Raw genomic sequence first — 16,313 nt, 5'->3', positions numbered from 1 at the left:
TAAGATGACAAGGCCATAGATTAAGATGACAAGGCCATAGATTAAGATGACAGGGCCATAGATTAAGATGACAGGGCCATAGATTAAGATGACAGGGCCATAGATTAAGATGACAGGGCCATAGATTAAGATGACAGGGCCATAGATTAAGATGACAGGGCCATAGATTAAGATGACAGGGCCATAGATTAAGATGACAAGGCCATAGATTAAGATGACAGGGCCATAGATTAAGATGACAGGGCCATAGATTAAGATGACAGGGCCATAGATTAAGATGACAGGGCCATAGATTAAGATGACAGGGCCATAGATTAAGATGACAAGGCCATAGATTAAGATGACAGGGCCATAGATTAAGATGACAGGGCCATAGATTAAGATGACAGGGCCATAGATTAAGATGACAGGGCCATAGATTAAGATGACAGGGCCATAGATTAAGATGACAAGGCCATAGATTAAGATGACAGGGCCATAGATTAAGATGACAGGGCCATATATTAAGATGACAAGGCCATAGATTAAGATGACAAGGCCATAGATTAAGATGACAAGGCCATAGATTAAGATGACAGGGCCATAGACGGGTGGGTTGTTGAGCAACAAAAACGATGTGAGCTCAACCATGGAACAGACCCAGCGGGGTTGGCTGAGGAACAAAGGATTGTTCACAACATGGAAACTATATATCCTCTTCAATTGTTTATTGAAAACATAAATACATTTGCACAATGAGCACTTGTTGTCTCTTAAATGCATCGTTCCAGTTGTTGATTAGCTAGCTAGCGAATTTTAGCCCCATTAGCATTGACATGACATCAGTCAAAACCCCTCAAAACAAGACATGGTGTCAAGAACAAGACACAATGAGACTAAACGAGCAACCTAGGACTCCCAACATGGCAGCTTCTTGTCATTGTTGCTATCTGACCGTCCAGAATCATAACATAACACAGACTGCTGCCCCCTCGACGCAACGCACATCGTTTTCATGACGTCGTCAGCCATCCCCTCTATAGTTACTGGTCTCTTCAAGACAACACACACAACATGGTCTACAGCAACATGACAAACAGCCTTAGTTTGGTCAATGTGGATGATAATAGATGTATTATAGACTAACAAGACAGCAATTCGCTGGTCATTGATAGAGTCTGCTGAGAGTCCGTCAATGGGTTGGCCAGAATACAGTAGACCACTGTCAACAGTCTAGTACAAGTGCCTTGGCTTCTCTAGCTACCGAAAGACAGACAGAATTATCAAACACTATTGACTGTGAGAGCTGGACAGACAGCCAGAAAGAGATCAATCCAACCAGCCAGAAAGACGGACAGCTAACCAGAAAGACATCAGGCCAGCCAGAAAGACAGACAGCTAGCCAGAAAGACAGACAGCTAGCCAGAAAGACAGACAGCTAGCCAGAAAGACAGACAGCTAGCCAGACATGGGTAAAACAGTCAGTCACACTCAGAATAGCCTTCACTCATCCAACCGATTTTCATCAGACACAGTCATACACATTGAACTGAGGGATGTGAGTGAAGTCTCCTCACACCATAACGGTTCCAGTACATTAGTAGTTTAGACCAGGGCCACCACTCTGTGGGAGAAGAGAGACTGTGACCTATCGATGCTGTGGCAGTTACAGCAGCCCAAACCAACACAGCTGTGTGGTGCAGCCTAAACCCTGACAGGAAGGAGCTTCCAGTCCAACTACAATGGAAGAATGCACATGCAAATCCACACACAAGGTCTGACAGACTCAAATGAACATGTAATTTAGATTAAGTTACACCATACTGCTGGTACACTGGGCAGAGAGGTCTGTAGACCTAGACGAGACAGTGCTACACTGGGCAGAGAGGTCTGTAGACCTAGAGGAAACGTTGTAGAGACACTGGTACACTGGGCAGAGAGGTCTGTAGACCTAGAGGAGGACCTGGTACACTGGGCAGAGAGGTCTGTAGACCTAGAGGAGACACTGGTACACTGGGCAGAGAGGTCTATAGACCAAGAGGAGACGTTGTAGAGACACTGGTACACTGGGCAGAGAGGTCTGTAGACCAAGAGGAGACACTGGTACACTGGGCAGAGAGGTCTGTAGACCAAGAGGAGACACTGGTACACTGGGCAGAGAGGTCTGTAGACCAAGAGGAGACACTGGTACACTGGGCAGAGGTCTGTAGACCAGGAGAACACAGTGTAGAGGAGACGTTGTAGAGACACTGGTACACTGGGCAGAGAGGTCTGTAGACCAAGAGGAGACACTGGTACACTGGGCAGAGAGGTCTGTAGACCAGGAAAACACAGTGTAGAGGAGACGTTGTAGAGACACTGTACGTACAATGTACACATCATAGGGGGAGGCCTTATCGTGACTCACACACACACACACACACACACACACACACACACACACACACACACACACACACACACACACACACACACACACACACACACACACACACACACACACACACACACACACACACACACACACACACACACACACACACACACACACGTGGGAAGGAGGTTACAGGAAGCTAGTGCCAACATATGAAAAACCCTTATCGTGTAGGAGCAGAGACAGACACGGTTGAGAGAGGAAGCACAAAGGACTGAAGGGAGAGGTCTGGCATGAGGCTGAAGATACTAGACAGGCCCTACATGCTCTAGATTCAATCAATTAACTGTAGTGTAGTCACTCACGGAGAACAGCATGGAGCTTGTAACATCAGGGTAGTGAATAGAGGTCGGCCGATTATTGGAGGACCAAAAAAAGACGATACCGATTAATCTGCCGATTTCTATAAATATATTTGTAATAATGACTATTACAATACTGAATTAACAATGAACATTTTTATTTTAACTTAATATAATACATCAATAAAATCAATTTAGCCTCAAATAAATAATGAAACATGTTCAATTTGGTTTAAATAATGCAAAAACAAAGTGTTGGAGAAGGAAGTAAAAGTGCAATATGTGCCATGTAAAAAAAGCTGCTGCTGCCTACCACCGCTCAGTCAGACAGCTCTATCAAATCATAGACTTAATTATAATAAACACACAGAAATACGAGCCTGCTCCTGCCTACCACCGCTCAGTCAGACAGCTTTATCAAATCATAGACTTAATTATAATAAACACACAGAAATACGAGCCTTAGGTCATTAATATGGTAAAATCCGGAAACTATGATTTCGAAAACAAAACGTTTATTCTTTCAGTGAAATAAGGAACTGTTCCATATTTTATCTAACGGGTGGCATCCTTAAGTCTAAATATTGCTGTTACATTGCACAACCGTGAATGTTATGTCATAATTATGTACAATTCTGGCAAATTAATTACGGTCTTTGTTAGGAAGAAATGGTCTTCACACAGTTCACAACGAGCCAGGCAGCCCAAACTGCTGCATATACCCTGACTCTGCTTACACTGAACGCAAGAGAAGTGACACAATTTCAGGCACCGCATTGATTATATGCAACGCAGGACAAGCTAGATAAACTAGTAATATCATCAACCATGTGTAGTTAACCTGTTTGGGCTAGGGGGCAGCATTTTCACTTTTGGATGAAAAGCGTGCCCAGAGTAAACTGCCTGCTACTCAGTACCAGATGCATGTTATTAGTAGTATTGTTTGAATAATGTCTGTGAGTATAACAGAACTCATATGGCAGGTGAAAACCTGAGAAAAATCCAACCAGGAAGTGGGAAATCTGAGGTCTGTAGTTTTTCAACTCATTCCCATTCCAATATTCAGTGTCTGTGGGGTCATTTTTCACTTCCTAATGCTTCCACTAGATGTCAACAGTCTTTAGAACCTTGTTTGAGGCTTCTACTGTGAAGTGGGGCCGAATGAGAGGGGAATGAGTCAGGTGTCTGGCAGAGAGTCACGGGCTCGTGACACGCGTTCATGTGAAAGTTACCTCGCGTTCCATTGCTTTTCTACAGACAAAGGATTTCTCCATTTGGAACATTATTGAAGAATTATGATAAAAACATCCTAAAGATTGATTCTATACTTCGTTTGACATGTTTCTGCGACCTGTAATATGACTTTTTGGACTTTTCGTACGAACGTTCGGATGGATTTGTTTACAAAACGCCCTAACAAAAGGAGGTATATGGACATAAATGATGAACTTTATCGAACAAATCAAACATTTATTTTGGAACTGGGATTCCTGGGAGTGCATTCTGATGAAGATCATCAAAGGTAAGTGAATATTTATAATGCCATTTCTGATTAATGTTGACTCCACAACATGGTGAATATCTCTTTGTCTGTTTTGTGTCTGAGCGCCATACTCAGATTATTGCTTGGTATGCTTTTTCCTTAAAGTTTTTGAAATCTGACACAGAGGTTGCATTAAGGAGAAGTTTATCTAAAGTTCCATGTATAATAGTTGTATCTCTTATCAATGTTTATTATGAGTATTTCTGTAAATTGATGTGGCTCTCTGCAAAATCACTGCATGTTTTGGAACTACTGAACATAACACGCCAATGTAAAATTAGATTTTTGGATATAAATATGCACTTTATCGAACAAAACATACATGTATTGTGTAACATGAAGTCCTATGAGTGTCATCTGAGGAAGATCATCAAAGGTTAGTGATGGATTTTATCTATATTTCAGCTTTTTGTGACTCCTCTCTTTGGCTGGAAAAATGGCTGTGTTTTTCTGTGACTTGGTGGTGACCTAACAATCGTTTGTGGAGCTTTCGCTGTTTAGCATTTTTGAAATCAGACACTGTGGCTGGATTAACGAAAATTGTATCTTTAAAATGGTGCCTAATACTTGTATGTTTGAGAAATTAGATTTATGAGATTTCTGTTGTTTGAATATGGCGCCCTGCAATTTCATTGGCTGTTGGCGAGGGGTTCCGCTAGCGGTTAACTAGTGAATAAGGTAAGTTTAATGCTAGCTAGCAACTTACCTTGGATCCTTGCTGCACTCGCGGAACAGGTGGTCAACTGTCACGAGAATTTCTATCCCAATGTTCTAATTGAACTATTTTATAGCTTTGACCAATTCCCAGAGGTTGTAAGGCTCTGGTTAATGAAGAATTAGACAAAGTCCCAGTCTGCAATAGATCAATACTTTATTCAGAGAGCGCTCTGACTTCAAAATGAGAACACAATCTTTTTATAGCACACACACACAAATGAACTCACATCAGTAGAAACTCCACCTCTCTTTAGGTGGGCTGTATTTTTCCTGTAAAGTTCACATACATTGTTTATCACCCTATTGCAACATGTTCCATCATCTTCTGCAAGCCGTTTCTAACAGTTGCTCTCCTCCCTAAGATGGGGAGGCCTCTTTCCAGTTATTAGTTTCACCGTTATCACAAGTCGACAGTTCAGTTGTCCTTGAATGTCTCAACTATACCCTGCTCATACTGCGAAATAGTAACACAATGGCATAGTCTTAAAAAAGTCTAGTCACACACATTATTGGATTATGACTCTAACACATTTCATACAATTATATGGTTTCAGGGTGGAATACTTTAGTCATTATCTTAAACATACAAATTAATCTATTATCAACCTGCCACGAAGTCTCCTCGTGGAGTGCAATATCGTCGGCCATAATCGGCATCCAAAAATTCCAATTACCAATTGATATGAAAACCTGAAATCGGCTCTAATTAATCAGTCGACCTCTAGTAGTGAATTCGATTCCCAGGACCACCCATACGTAAAATGTATGCACGTACAACTGTAAGTCACTTTAGATAAAAGTATCCTCTACATCAGGCCTCCCCTACGTCAGGCCTGCACCAAGTCAGGCCTCCCCTACGTCAGGCCTCCCCTACGTCAGGCCTCCCCTACGTCAGGCCTCCCCTGCGTCAGGCCTCCCCTGCGCCAGGCCTCCCCTGCGCCAGGCCTCCCCTGCGCCAGGCCTCCCCTGCATCAGGCCTGCTCCACATGGTATATATTATTATATAGTTATGAGCAGCTAGATAGACTCACTAGCCTACACCCAAAAGAATATGAAAAAAAGTTACTGTGTCCTTTTTAATGAATAATAGATGACATTGAAGACTGCATTACATTTCAAGTTGAACTATCTTAACAATGTGCTCCTTGTCACTCATTTATACCAAACACGAATAATGAAGTTGACAAGAGCACAAGCAGATCTGGGACCAGGCTATAGAAGGAGACAACAGGTCTGGGACCAGGCTATAGAAGAAGACAACAGGTCTGGGACCAGGCTATAGAAGGAGACAACAGGTCTGCGACCAGGCTATAGAAGAGACAACAGATCTGGGACCAGGCTATATAAGGAGACAACAGGTCTGGGACCAGGCTATAGAAGGAGACAACAGATCTGGGACCAGGCTATAGAAGAAGACAACAGGTCTGGGACCAGGCTATAGGAGACAACAGGTCTGGGACCAGGCTATAGAAGAGACAACAGATCTGGGACCAGGCTATAGAAGGAGACAACAGATCTGGGACCAGGCTATAGAAGAAGACAACAGGTCTGGGACCAGGCTATAGAAGGAGACAACAGGTCTGGGACCAGGCTATAGAAGAGACAACAGATCTGGGACCAGGCTATATAAGGAGACAACAGATCTGGGACCAGGCTATAGAAGAAGACAACAGGTCTGGGACCAGGCTATAGAAGGAGACAACAGGTCTGGGACCAGGCTATAGAAGAGACAACAGATCTGGGACCAGGCTATAGAAGGAGACAACAGATCTGGGACCAGGCTATAGAAGAAGACAACAGGTCTGGGACCAGGCTATAGAAGGAGACAACAGGTCTGGGACCAGGCTATAGAAGAGACAACAGATCTGGGACCAGGCTATAGAAGGAGACAACAGATCTGGGACCAGGCTATAGAAGAAGACAACAGGTCTGGGACCAGGCTATAGAAGGAGACAACAGGTCTGGGACCAGGCTATAGAAGAGACAACAGATCTGGGACCAGGCTATAGAAGAAGACAACAGATCTGGGACCAGGCTATAGAAGGAGACAACAGATCTGGGACCAGGCTATAGAAGGAGAACAGATCTGGGACCAGGCTATAGAAGGAGACAACAGATCTGGGACCAGGCTATAGAAGAAGACAACAGATCTGGGACCAGGCTATAGAAGAGACAACAGATATGGAACCTACCAATGTACTACTAGGCTACCCCAAACACATCACTATAACGTTAGTCATCATCACCTAACAAGGATCCACCAGTGTGGATGTACATGTGATGTACACAGAATGTCTATTGTTAGTCTACAGTGTCTGTGGTGATTTGTCTCTACTACAGATCTGCATTTGTCAACATGATAAAGAGTTGGTGTTGGCTATGCAAATAGCCAGTGGCACATCATGTTCCTCAACTAGCTCCTTCCACTTGATTGACTGTATCTATATGGCTGCGTTCACACAGGCAAACCAATTATGATATTTTTCCCACTAATTGGTCTTCGGTAACCCTGTCTTTGGATAGTCCATCTGTATATGCTCTACAGGCTATCAGTAACATTTAAACTAACTATCTACTAAACCTGAACTTAACCCTTATTCTAAACCTAACCATAACCCTGATCCTAAACCTAACCCTAACCCTAATCCTAAACCTAACCCTTACTCTAAGCCTAACCCTTATTCTAAACCTTCTCATGCAGATGCTTATCAACAGATAGTTTGTTGATAGTAATGACCATCTGTAAACCATCTACAGATGGACTATCCGGACTATCCAAATAATGTGACCTGGTCATTGACTTTGTCCCCAATACTTGAAAAGGCACCGAGCAAACTAGATGAAGTGATGATAGACATCTTAGTAACACAACTCTATTACTGTATTATGAGCTAGCTGTGTGTGTATCGTGCCATGGGCATTACTGCGGTGGGATTGATGACTAGCTGGCTGTATTGAGCTGTGTAGGGTGGGTCGGACGGTAGAGGAGGGGAGACAGTCATGCATATTGAAGGCCCTGGAGGGGGTCAACATCTGATCTCAGCTGGGCCCAATCTCAGATGCAGCCAGTTGTTCATTGAGGCGAGACATCCATGGGTCTGTCTGGTTAACTAAACATGTGTTACTAACAGACTTTCTAAATCTGTGTCAATTCTCTCACTCAAACTCTTTCTCTCCAGTCTCCACTCTTTGGGCTCAAGTGGATCACATTCTAAACGTTACGGATCCTGGCATGCGTTTGTAAATCATTACATACTTTTGTAATCTGTCAATCGATACAATAATAAACTAGCTAGCTGGATGATTTAGTGTTTTCAAACAATGCTCAAATCCGCTAGCTCACGTTTAGCATTGATGACTCAAAATAGCTGGCTGGTGAAATGCAATCAAATGAAAATAATGCACGTCTCGTTTCTTACCTCGTTGACTCCGGTTGCTGCAGACCGGTGATTTTATGAATATTAGGACGTTATCTATATGATAGTCTTCGATTCACAGTTTCGCTGATTTTGATGTGATCTATTTTCCCTTTCTCTCCCTGACCTCCAATCCGTTTACTGTATAAATACATCCAGCTTGTCTTGCATCAAGCCGACGTGAACGGTGTATGTGCGCAACATAGTTTATGGCCAACCATGTATCCTATCAGTCAAGCATCATTCTCAGCTTCTGTTACACATCGTGGACGACACGCATTGCCCATTTAAACGCACAATACGTTCATTTTACTTTGATAACAACAATACAGATAAAGATGTGAGTGCATACAGTGTCATTTCCTATAGGGCCTCATTATTTGACATGATGAGACTTTCCTGAGTCTCCTCTGGTGGTGAGTTATAGTTACCTGGTTGCCAGTCTTTTTTAGCTAACATTCCGTTCCTTGTAGAACAAAAACCATGTCATTTATTTGATTTATTTAACCTTTATTTTATCAAGGAGTCATACCAAGACCAAGGTCTCGTTTACAGATGAGCTCTAAATTTACATACATCACAAAGAATACACACCTCCAAATATAAATACAAAATGCAAGCAGAAAGAAAAACATGGTCATAAAAAACCAAGACATGAATCAGTAATGAGGTCATGTACCGAAGAACCTCCAAAGGAGTGGAACGTTAGCGACTGGCAACCAGTCTAAGTTATAGTTACTACCATACAACAAAACAACTTCATAGAGCTTTACTGACCTCTAGTGGTGGTATAGCTGAACTGTCGGTATTGATTAAGCCGCGGCAGCAGCTACTCTTCCTGGGGTCCAACAAAATGAAGGCAACATTACAATACATTCAGAACAGATTTCACAACATATTAAGTTTGTGCTTTCAGACCTCTACTCTACTACCACATATCTATAACACAAAATACATGTGTACATGTGTGTATATAGTGCGTATCAAATCAAATTGTATTTGTCACATGCACCGAATACAACAGGTGTAGTAGACCTTACAGTGAACTGCTGAATACAACAGGTGTAGTAGACCTTACAGTGAACTGCTGAATACAACAGGTGTAGTAGACCTTACAGTGAAATGCTGAATACAACAGGTGTAGTAGACCTTACAGTGAAATGCTGAATACAACAGGTGTAGTAGACCTTACAGTGAAATGCTGAATACAACAGGTGTAGTAGACCTCACAGTGAAATGCTGAATACAACAGGTGTAGTAGACCTTACAGTGAAATGCTGAATACAACAGGTAGACCTCACAGTGAAATGCTGAATACAACAGGTGTAGTAGAACTTACAGTGAAATGCTGAATACAACAGGTGTAGTAGACTTTACAGTGAACTGCTGAATACAACAGGTGTAGTAGACCTTACAGTGAAATGCTGAATACAACAGGTGTAGTAGACCTTACAGTGAAATGCTGAATACAACAGGTGTAGTAGACCTTACAGTGAACTGCTGAATACAACAGGTGTAGTAGACCTTACAGTGAACTGCTGAATACAACAGGTGTAGGTAGACCTTACAGTGAACTGCTGAATACAACAGGTGTAGTAGACCTTACAGTGAACTGCTGAATACAACAGGTGTAGTAGACCTTACAGTGAACTGCTGAATACAACAGGTGTAGTAGACCTCACAGTGAACTGCTGAATACAACAGGTGTAGTAGACCTCACAGTGAACTACTGAATACAACAGGTGTAGTAGACCTCACAGTGAACTGCTGAATACAACAGGTGTAGTAGACCTTACGGTGAAATGCTGAATACAACAGGTGTAGTAGACCTCACAGTGAACTGCTGAATACAACAGGTGTAGTAGACCTTACAGTGAAATGCCGAATACAACAGGTGTAGTAGACCTTACAGTGAAATGCTGAATAGAACAGGTGTAGTAGACCTCACAGTGAACTGCTGAATACAACAGGTGTAGTAGACCTTACGGTGAAATGCTGAATACAACAGGTGTAGTAGACCTTACAGTGAAATGCTGAATACAACAGGTGTAGTAGACCTCACAGTGAACTGCTGAATACAACAGGTGTAGTAGACCTTACAGTGAAATGCCGAATACAACAGGTGTAGTAGACCTTACAGTGAACTGCTGAATACAACAGGTGTAGTAGACCTTACGGTGAAATGCTGAATACAACAGGTGTAGTAGACCTCACAGTGAACTGCTGAATACAACAGGTGTAGTAGACCTTACAGTGAAATGCTGAACACAACAGGTGTAGTAGACCTTACAGTGAACTGCTGAATACAACAGGTGTAGTAGACCTTACAGTGAAATACTTACTTACAAGCCTTTAACCAACAATGCAGTTTTAAGAAAATACAAAAAAGTAAGAGATAAGAATAACAAATAATTAAAAATCAGCAGTAAATAACATTAGCGAGGCTATATACAGGAGGTACCAGTACATATCAATAGTGGGGCTATATACAGGAGGTACCAGTACATTTCAATAGTGGGGCTATATACAGGAGGTACCAGTACATATCAATAGTGGGGCTATATACAGGAGGTACCAGTACATATCAATAGTGGGGCTATATACAGGAGGTACCAGTACATATCAATAGTGGGGCTATATACAGGAGGTACCAGTACATATCAATAGTGGGGCTATATACAGGAGGTACCAGTACATATCAATAGTGGGGCTATATACAGGAGGTACCAGTACATATCAATAGTGGGGCTATATACAGGAGGTACCGGCACATATCAATAGTGGGGCTATATACAGGAGGTACCAGTACATATCAATAGTGGGGCTATATACAGGAGGTACCGGCACATATCAATAGTGGGGCTATATACAGGAGGTACCAGTACATATCAATAGTGGGGCTATATACAGGAGGTACCAGTACATATCAATAGTGGGGCTATATACAGGAGGTACCAGTACATTTCAATAGTGGGGCTATATACAGGAGGTACCGGCACATATCAATAGTGGGGCTATATACAGGAGGTACCAGTACATATCAATAGTGGGGCTATATACAGGAGGTACCAGTACATATCAATTGTGGGGCTATATACAGGAGGTACCAGTACATATCAATTGTGGGGCTATATACAGGAGGTACCGGCACCGGTGTCGAGGTAATGGAGGTAATTATGTAGAGGTAGGTAGAGTTATTAAAGTGTCTATGCATAGATAATAACAGAGAGTAGCAGCAGCGAAGGGGGGGGGGGGGGGGGGGGGGGGCAACACAAATAGTCTGGGTAGCCATTTGATTAGCTGGGCAGGAGTCTTATGGCTTGGGGGTAGAAGCTGTTTAGAAGCCTCTTGGACCTAGACTTGGCACTCCGGTACCGCTTGCCGTGCGGTAGCAGAGAGAACAGTCTATGACTAGGGTGGCTGGAGTCTTTGACAATTTTTAGGGCCTTCCTCTGACAGCCTGATATATAGGTCCTGGATGGCAAGAAGCTTGGCCCCAGTGATCTACTGGGCCGTACGCACTACCCTCTGTAGTGCCTTGCGGTCGGAGGCCGAGCAGTGTCCATACCAGGCAGTGATGCAACCAGTTCTCGATGGTGCATCTGTAAAACCTTTTGAGGATCTGAGGACCCATGCCAAATCTTTTCAGTCTCCTGAGGGGAAATATGTTTTGTCGTGCCCTCTTCACGACTGTCTTGATGTGCTTGGACCATGTTAGTTTGTTGGTGATGTGGCCCCCACGAACTTGAAGCTCTCAACCTGCTCCACTACAGCCCCATCGATGAGAATGGGGGTGTGCTCGGACCTCCTTTTCCTGTAGTCCACAATCATCTCCTTTGTCTTGATCACATTGAGGGAGAGATTGTTGTTCTGGCACCACACGGCCAGGTCTCTGACCTCCTCCCTATGTGCTGTCTCATGGTTGTTGGTGATCAGGCACTGTTGTGTCAGCAGCAAACTTAATGATGGTGTTGGAGTCATGCCTGACCGTGCAGTCATGAGTGAACAGCACGAACCCCTGAGGGGCCCCCATGTTGAGGATCAGCATGGCGGAAGTGTTGTTACCTACCCTTACCACCTGGGGGCGGCCCGTCAGGAAGTCCAGGATCCAGTTGCAGAGGGAGGTGTTTAAGTCCCATGGTCCTTGGCTTAGTGATGAGCTTTGAGGGCACTATGGTGTTGAATGCTGAGCTGCAGTCAATGAATAGTATTCTCACATAGGGTTCCTTTTGTCCAGGTGGGAAAGGACAATGTGGAGCGCAATAGAGATTGCATCATCTGCGTATGTTATCGTGTGTTTGCATGCATGTGTCTATGTTTGTGTTGCTTCACAGTACCTGCTGTTCCATAAGGAATTTTATTTGTTATCTAATTTTAATTCTGGCATGAGTTACTTGATGTGGAATAGAGTTCCATGTAGTTATGGCTCTATGTAGTACTGTGCGCCTCCCATAGTCTGTTCTGGACTTGGGGATTGTGAAAAGACCTCTGGTGACATGTCCGAGCTATGTGCCAGTAGTTCAAACAGACAGCTCGGTGCATTCAACATGTCACAATACCTCTCACAAATACAAGTACAGTCTGAAACTAACAGCAGCTCTGCGTTGTGTTGCTGTCATTTATTTATAAAATCTGCTGGGGATATTCTTTAGGAACTTTACGGTAAAGGCCCTGTATCCTCAAATACGGGATATCGTGATTGACATTACATTGGTCCAATAGTTGGAACGATCATTTTATCAATAACCAATAGGTATTTATGTTGGGCGGGATCTTACCTTGCGTGCAAGTAAAGGGAATAAATCAGAAATCAGCCGTTCAAACTAGCTAATATTTACGAACGGTCATGTAGCTAATATTGATGATGGATTATCGAAAATTATTTAACGGTGGATACGGAGACAGAAACTCTGATCATCACTAAACACAACATCCGGTAGGTTGCTGCAACGCGTTGTGGTGTTTGCTAGAATAACTAACGTTAGCTATTTTAGCAAACGCCAGTTAACTTTAGCGAGCTAACTAGCCATTCTGAAAATGTAGATGTGTTTATCTGTTTTGCAAATAATGTTAGCTTATTAGCTAAACATTTCTATTAAAAAAATGTCACGCTAGTTAGTTTTCTATATGATATTTCTAAGTAACGTTAGGTGCAACTAGCTACAGCTGTGTTAAAATAAGGTTCCAGTTGTGACGGTATTCTTCGGCCTCGCAGAAGAACTTGTCATTAGTGACATTGTAAATGTGTGGGTCTGACTGTATCTAGACAGCTAGCTAACTCATGTGTGCCGTTTGAATGCACAATAAAGGTGCATCATGGCTGTATTCTCTCTGACCCTTTCTTCCCAGGGACCGGCAACCTCTATTTCCACTGTAGGTGTACTACCAGTGTACCTGTGGGGCCACCATGTCTCTCGCTCAGAGAGTCCTCCTCACCTGGATCTTCACCCTGGCCTTCCTCATCATGCTCGTCCTCAAACTAGATGGCAAAGTCCACTGGAACTGGTTCCTCACCTTTCTACCCGTGTGGATCTTCGACGGCATCCTCCTCCTCATGTTACTCGTCAAGATGGTCGCCAGGTGTAAAGCGGGACGCGACCCTCGTAACGGCTCCCAGGACCTGAAGAAGAAGGCCTGGTACCTGGCGTCCATGCTGCTGAAGCTGGGCTTCTGTCTGACGCTGTGCGCCCGGTTGGAGAAGCTTACCCATATCAAGCTCACCTTTGTGTGTATTCCTCTGTGGTGCATGTTGCTGGGAGCCATGGTGGAGCTGGGCTATAACATCTTCCCCGAGAGGAGAGAGGCGTGAGAGATGGATTGAGGAGAATGGAAAGGAGGAGGCTGGAAGGAACACACAAACCTAATTCTTTAGTGTGGTTATTTCAGCTGTTTTGCGAAATCACAAACTCTCCTTCATTTGTTATGACATGAAGTGTTATCCCGTTGACCAAGCTTTGCTCTCGTGCCAACAGTACTGCTTATCAGAGAACAGATCAGAGACTGTGCCTTCAGGAGGTTATAAGACGGATGTAAATGGTACAGGTCATGTAGATGTCAGATAAACTAATACAATCTAGCAAAGACATGTCACATTGCTAGCTAAGGATTTCCAGACATTTTCCTTGACGTCAGCATCTTTTGTGTTGTAAACTCTTTCATACTTTGTGGGACGACAAATGATTGTCGTAGTGTTTGGAAGACGGGGCTCTTCCTATGTAAAGCCATTCAGTTTAAATGTGATCTACCTGTAGTGTTTGGGAGACGGGGCTCTTCCTATGTAAAGCCATTCAGTTTAAATGTGATCTACCTGTAGTGTTTGGGAGACGGGGCTCTTCCTATGTAAAGCCATTCAGTTTAAATGTGATCTACCTGTAGTGTTTGGGAGACGGGGCTCTTCCTATGTAAAGCCATTCAGTTTAAATGTGATCTACCTGTAGTGTTTGGGAGACGGGGCTCTTCCTATGTAAAGCCATTCAGTTTAAATGTGATCTACCTGTAGTGTTTGGGAGACGGGGCTCTTCCTATGTAAAGCCATTCAGTTTAAATGTGATCTACCTGTAGTGTTTGGGAGACGGGGCTCTTCCTATGTAAAGCCATTCAGTTTAAATGTGATCTACCTGTAGTGTTTGGGAGACGGGGCTCTTCCTATGTAAAGCCATTCAGTTTAAATGTGATCTACCTGTAGTGTTACTGTCTCCTTTTAATTTTCACCATTTGAATAGTTCATTTTGACATCAATCTGCATATTATTTATTTTCCTTTCAGTATTGTGTGAATAAATGGATGTCACTGTTGTTCCAAACTAAAACATGCTCTGATTTTGTTTATGGTGCCTTATGAGAGGTTGACTCCAGCATCAGAATAGATGAGCAGGCAAGTCTCAATGCACTACCAGTCGTATTGGATAGATGGCAGTAGCAGCACGGTAGACTGTTGGCCTACTTGTGTTCAATGCAATCCTCGACAGTGCAATAATCAGTTGTAATACTGGGCTGTTTGAGAATGTATCAAATAACTTTACAACTTCCACAGACTGAACAGCCTCATTCCATGTACTCTCAGTTCAGTAAATGTGTACTACTAACATAATGTCTCAACCATGATGCATTTGGGGGGGTTTATTTAATCCCTCACTCTGAAAGGAGACTGACTGAATGTTCTCCGTGCCTGCCCTTTTTTTTTTTTTTAAAGGACACATTTGTCCTCACATTCACAAACATCTTCCTCACACACACATTTACAAACAACTTCCTCACACACACATTCAAACATCTTCCTCACACACACATTTACAAACAACTTCCTCACACACACATTCAAACAACTTCCTCACACACACATTCAAACATCTTCCTCACACACACATTCATAAACATCTTCCTCACACACACAAACATCTTCCTCACACACACATTCACAAACATCTTCCTCACACACACATTCACAAACATCTTCCTCACACACACATTCACAAACATCTTCCTCACACACACATTCACAAACATCTTCCTCACACACACATTCACAAACATCTTCCTCACACATACATTCACAAACAACTTCCTCACACACACATTCAAACATCTTCCTCACACACACATTCATAAACATCTTCCTCACACACACAAACATCTTCCTCACACACACAAACATCTTCCTCACACATACATTCACAAACATCTTCCTCACACATACATTCACAAACATCTTCCTCACACACACATTCACAAACATCTTCCTCACACACACATTCAAACATCTTCCTCACACACATTCAAACATCTTCCTCACACACACATTCAAACATCTTCCTCACACACACATTCACAAACATCTTCCTCACACACACAAACATCTTCCTCACACACACAAACATCTTCCTCACACACACATTCATAAACATCTTCCTCACACACACATTC

General features: G+C 43.0%; 2 protein-coding genes across 13 annotated transcripts in view; one reads left to right on the top strand and one right to left on the bottom strand.

Annotated features, from left to right (window-relative positions):
* Positions 1-8,581, bottom strand: part of LOC139404702 (protein PHTF2-like) — a 111,705-nt gene extending 103,124 nt beyond the window's left edge. For 9 of the 12 annotated variants that reach the window (XM_071147316.1, XM_071147317.1, XM_071147320.1 and 6 more), the window contains exon 1: positions 8,395-8,581. The gene's annotated coding sequence lies outside the window, so the exon portion shown is untranslated. The remainder of the gene's footprint in view (positions 1-8,394) is intronic. The other 3 variants (XM_071147329.1, XM_071147330.1, XM_071147328.1) reach the window with 2 other exon arrangements.
* Positions 8,582-13,161: 4,580 nt separating this feature from the next.
* Positions 13,162-15,199, top strand: LOC139404705 (transmembrane protein 60-like). The gene is made up of 2 exons (XM_071147336.1): positions 13,162-13,327; positions 13,741-15,199. Exon 2 carries the CDS (start codon positions 13,799-13,801, stop codon positions 14,198-14,200), a length of 402 nt encoding a protein of 133 aa, XP_071003437.1. The 5' UTR covers positions 13,162-13,327; positions 13,741-13,798; the 3' UTR covers positions 14,201-15,199.
* Positions 15,200-16,313: the final 1,114 nt, after the last annotated feature.

This window comes from Oncorhynchus clarkii, unplaced genomic scaffold, assembly GCF_045791955.1.
Source record: "Oncorhynchus clarkii lewisi isolate Uvic-CL-2024 unplaced genomic scaffold, UVic_Ocla_1.0 unplaced_contig_12320_pilon_pilon, whole genome shotgun sequence".
Taxonomy (NCBI): Eukaryota; Metazoa; Chordata; class Actinopteri; order Salmoniformes; family Salmonidae; genus Oncorhynchus; species Oncorhynchus clarkii.
The sequence above is the reverse complement of the archived record's forward strand: the minus strand, read 5'-3'. Positions and strand labels throughout refer to the sequence as shown.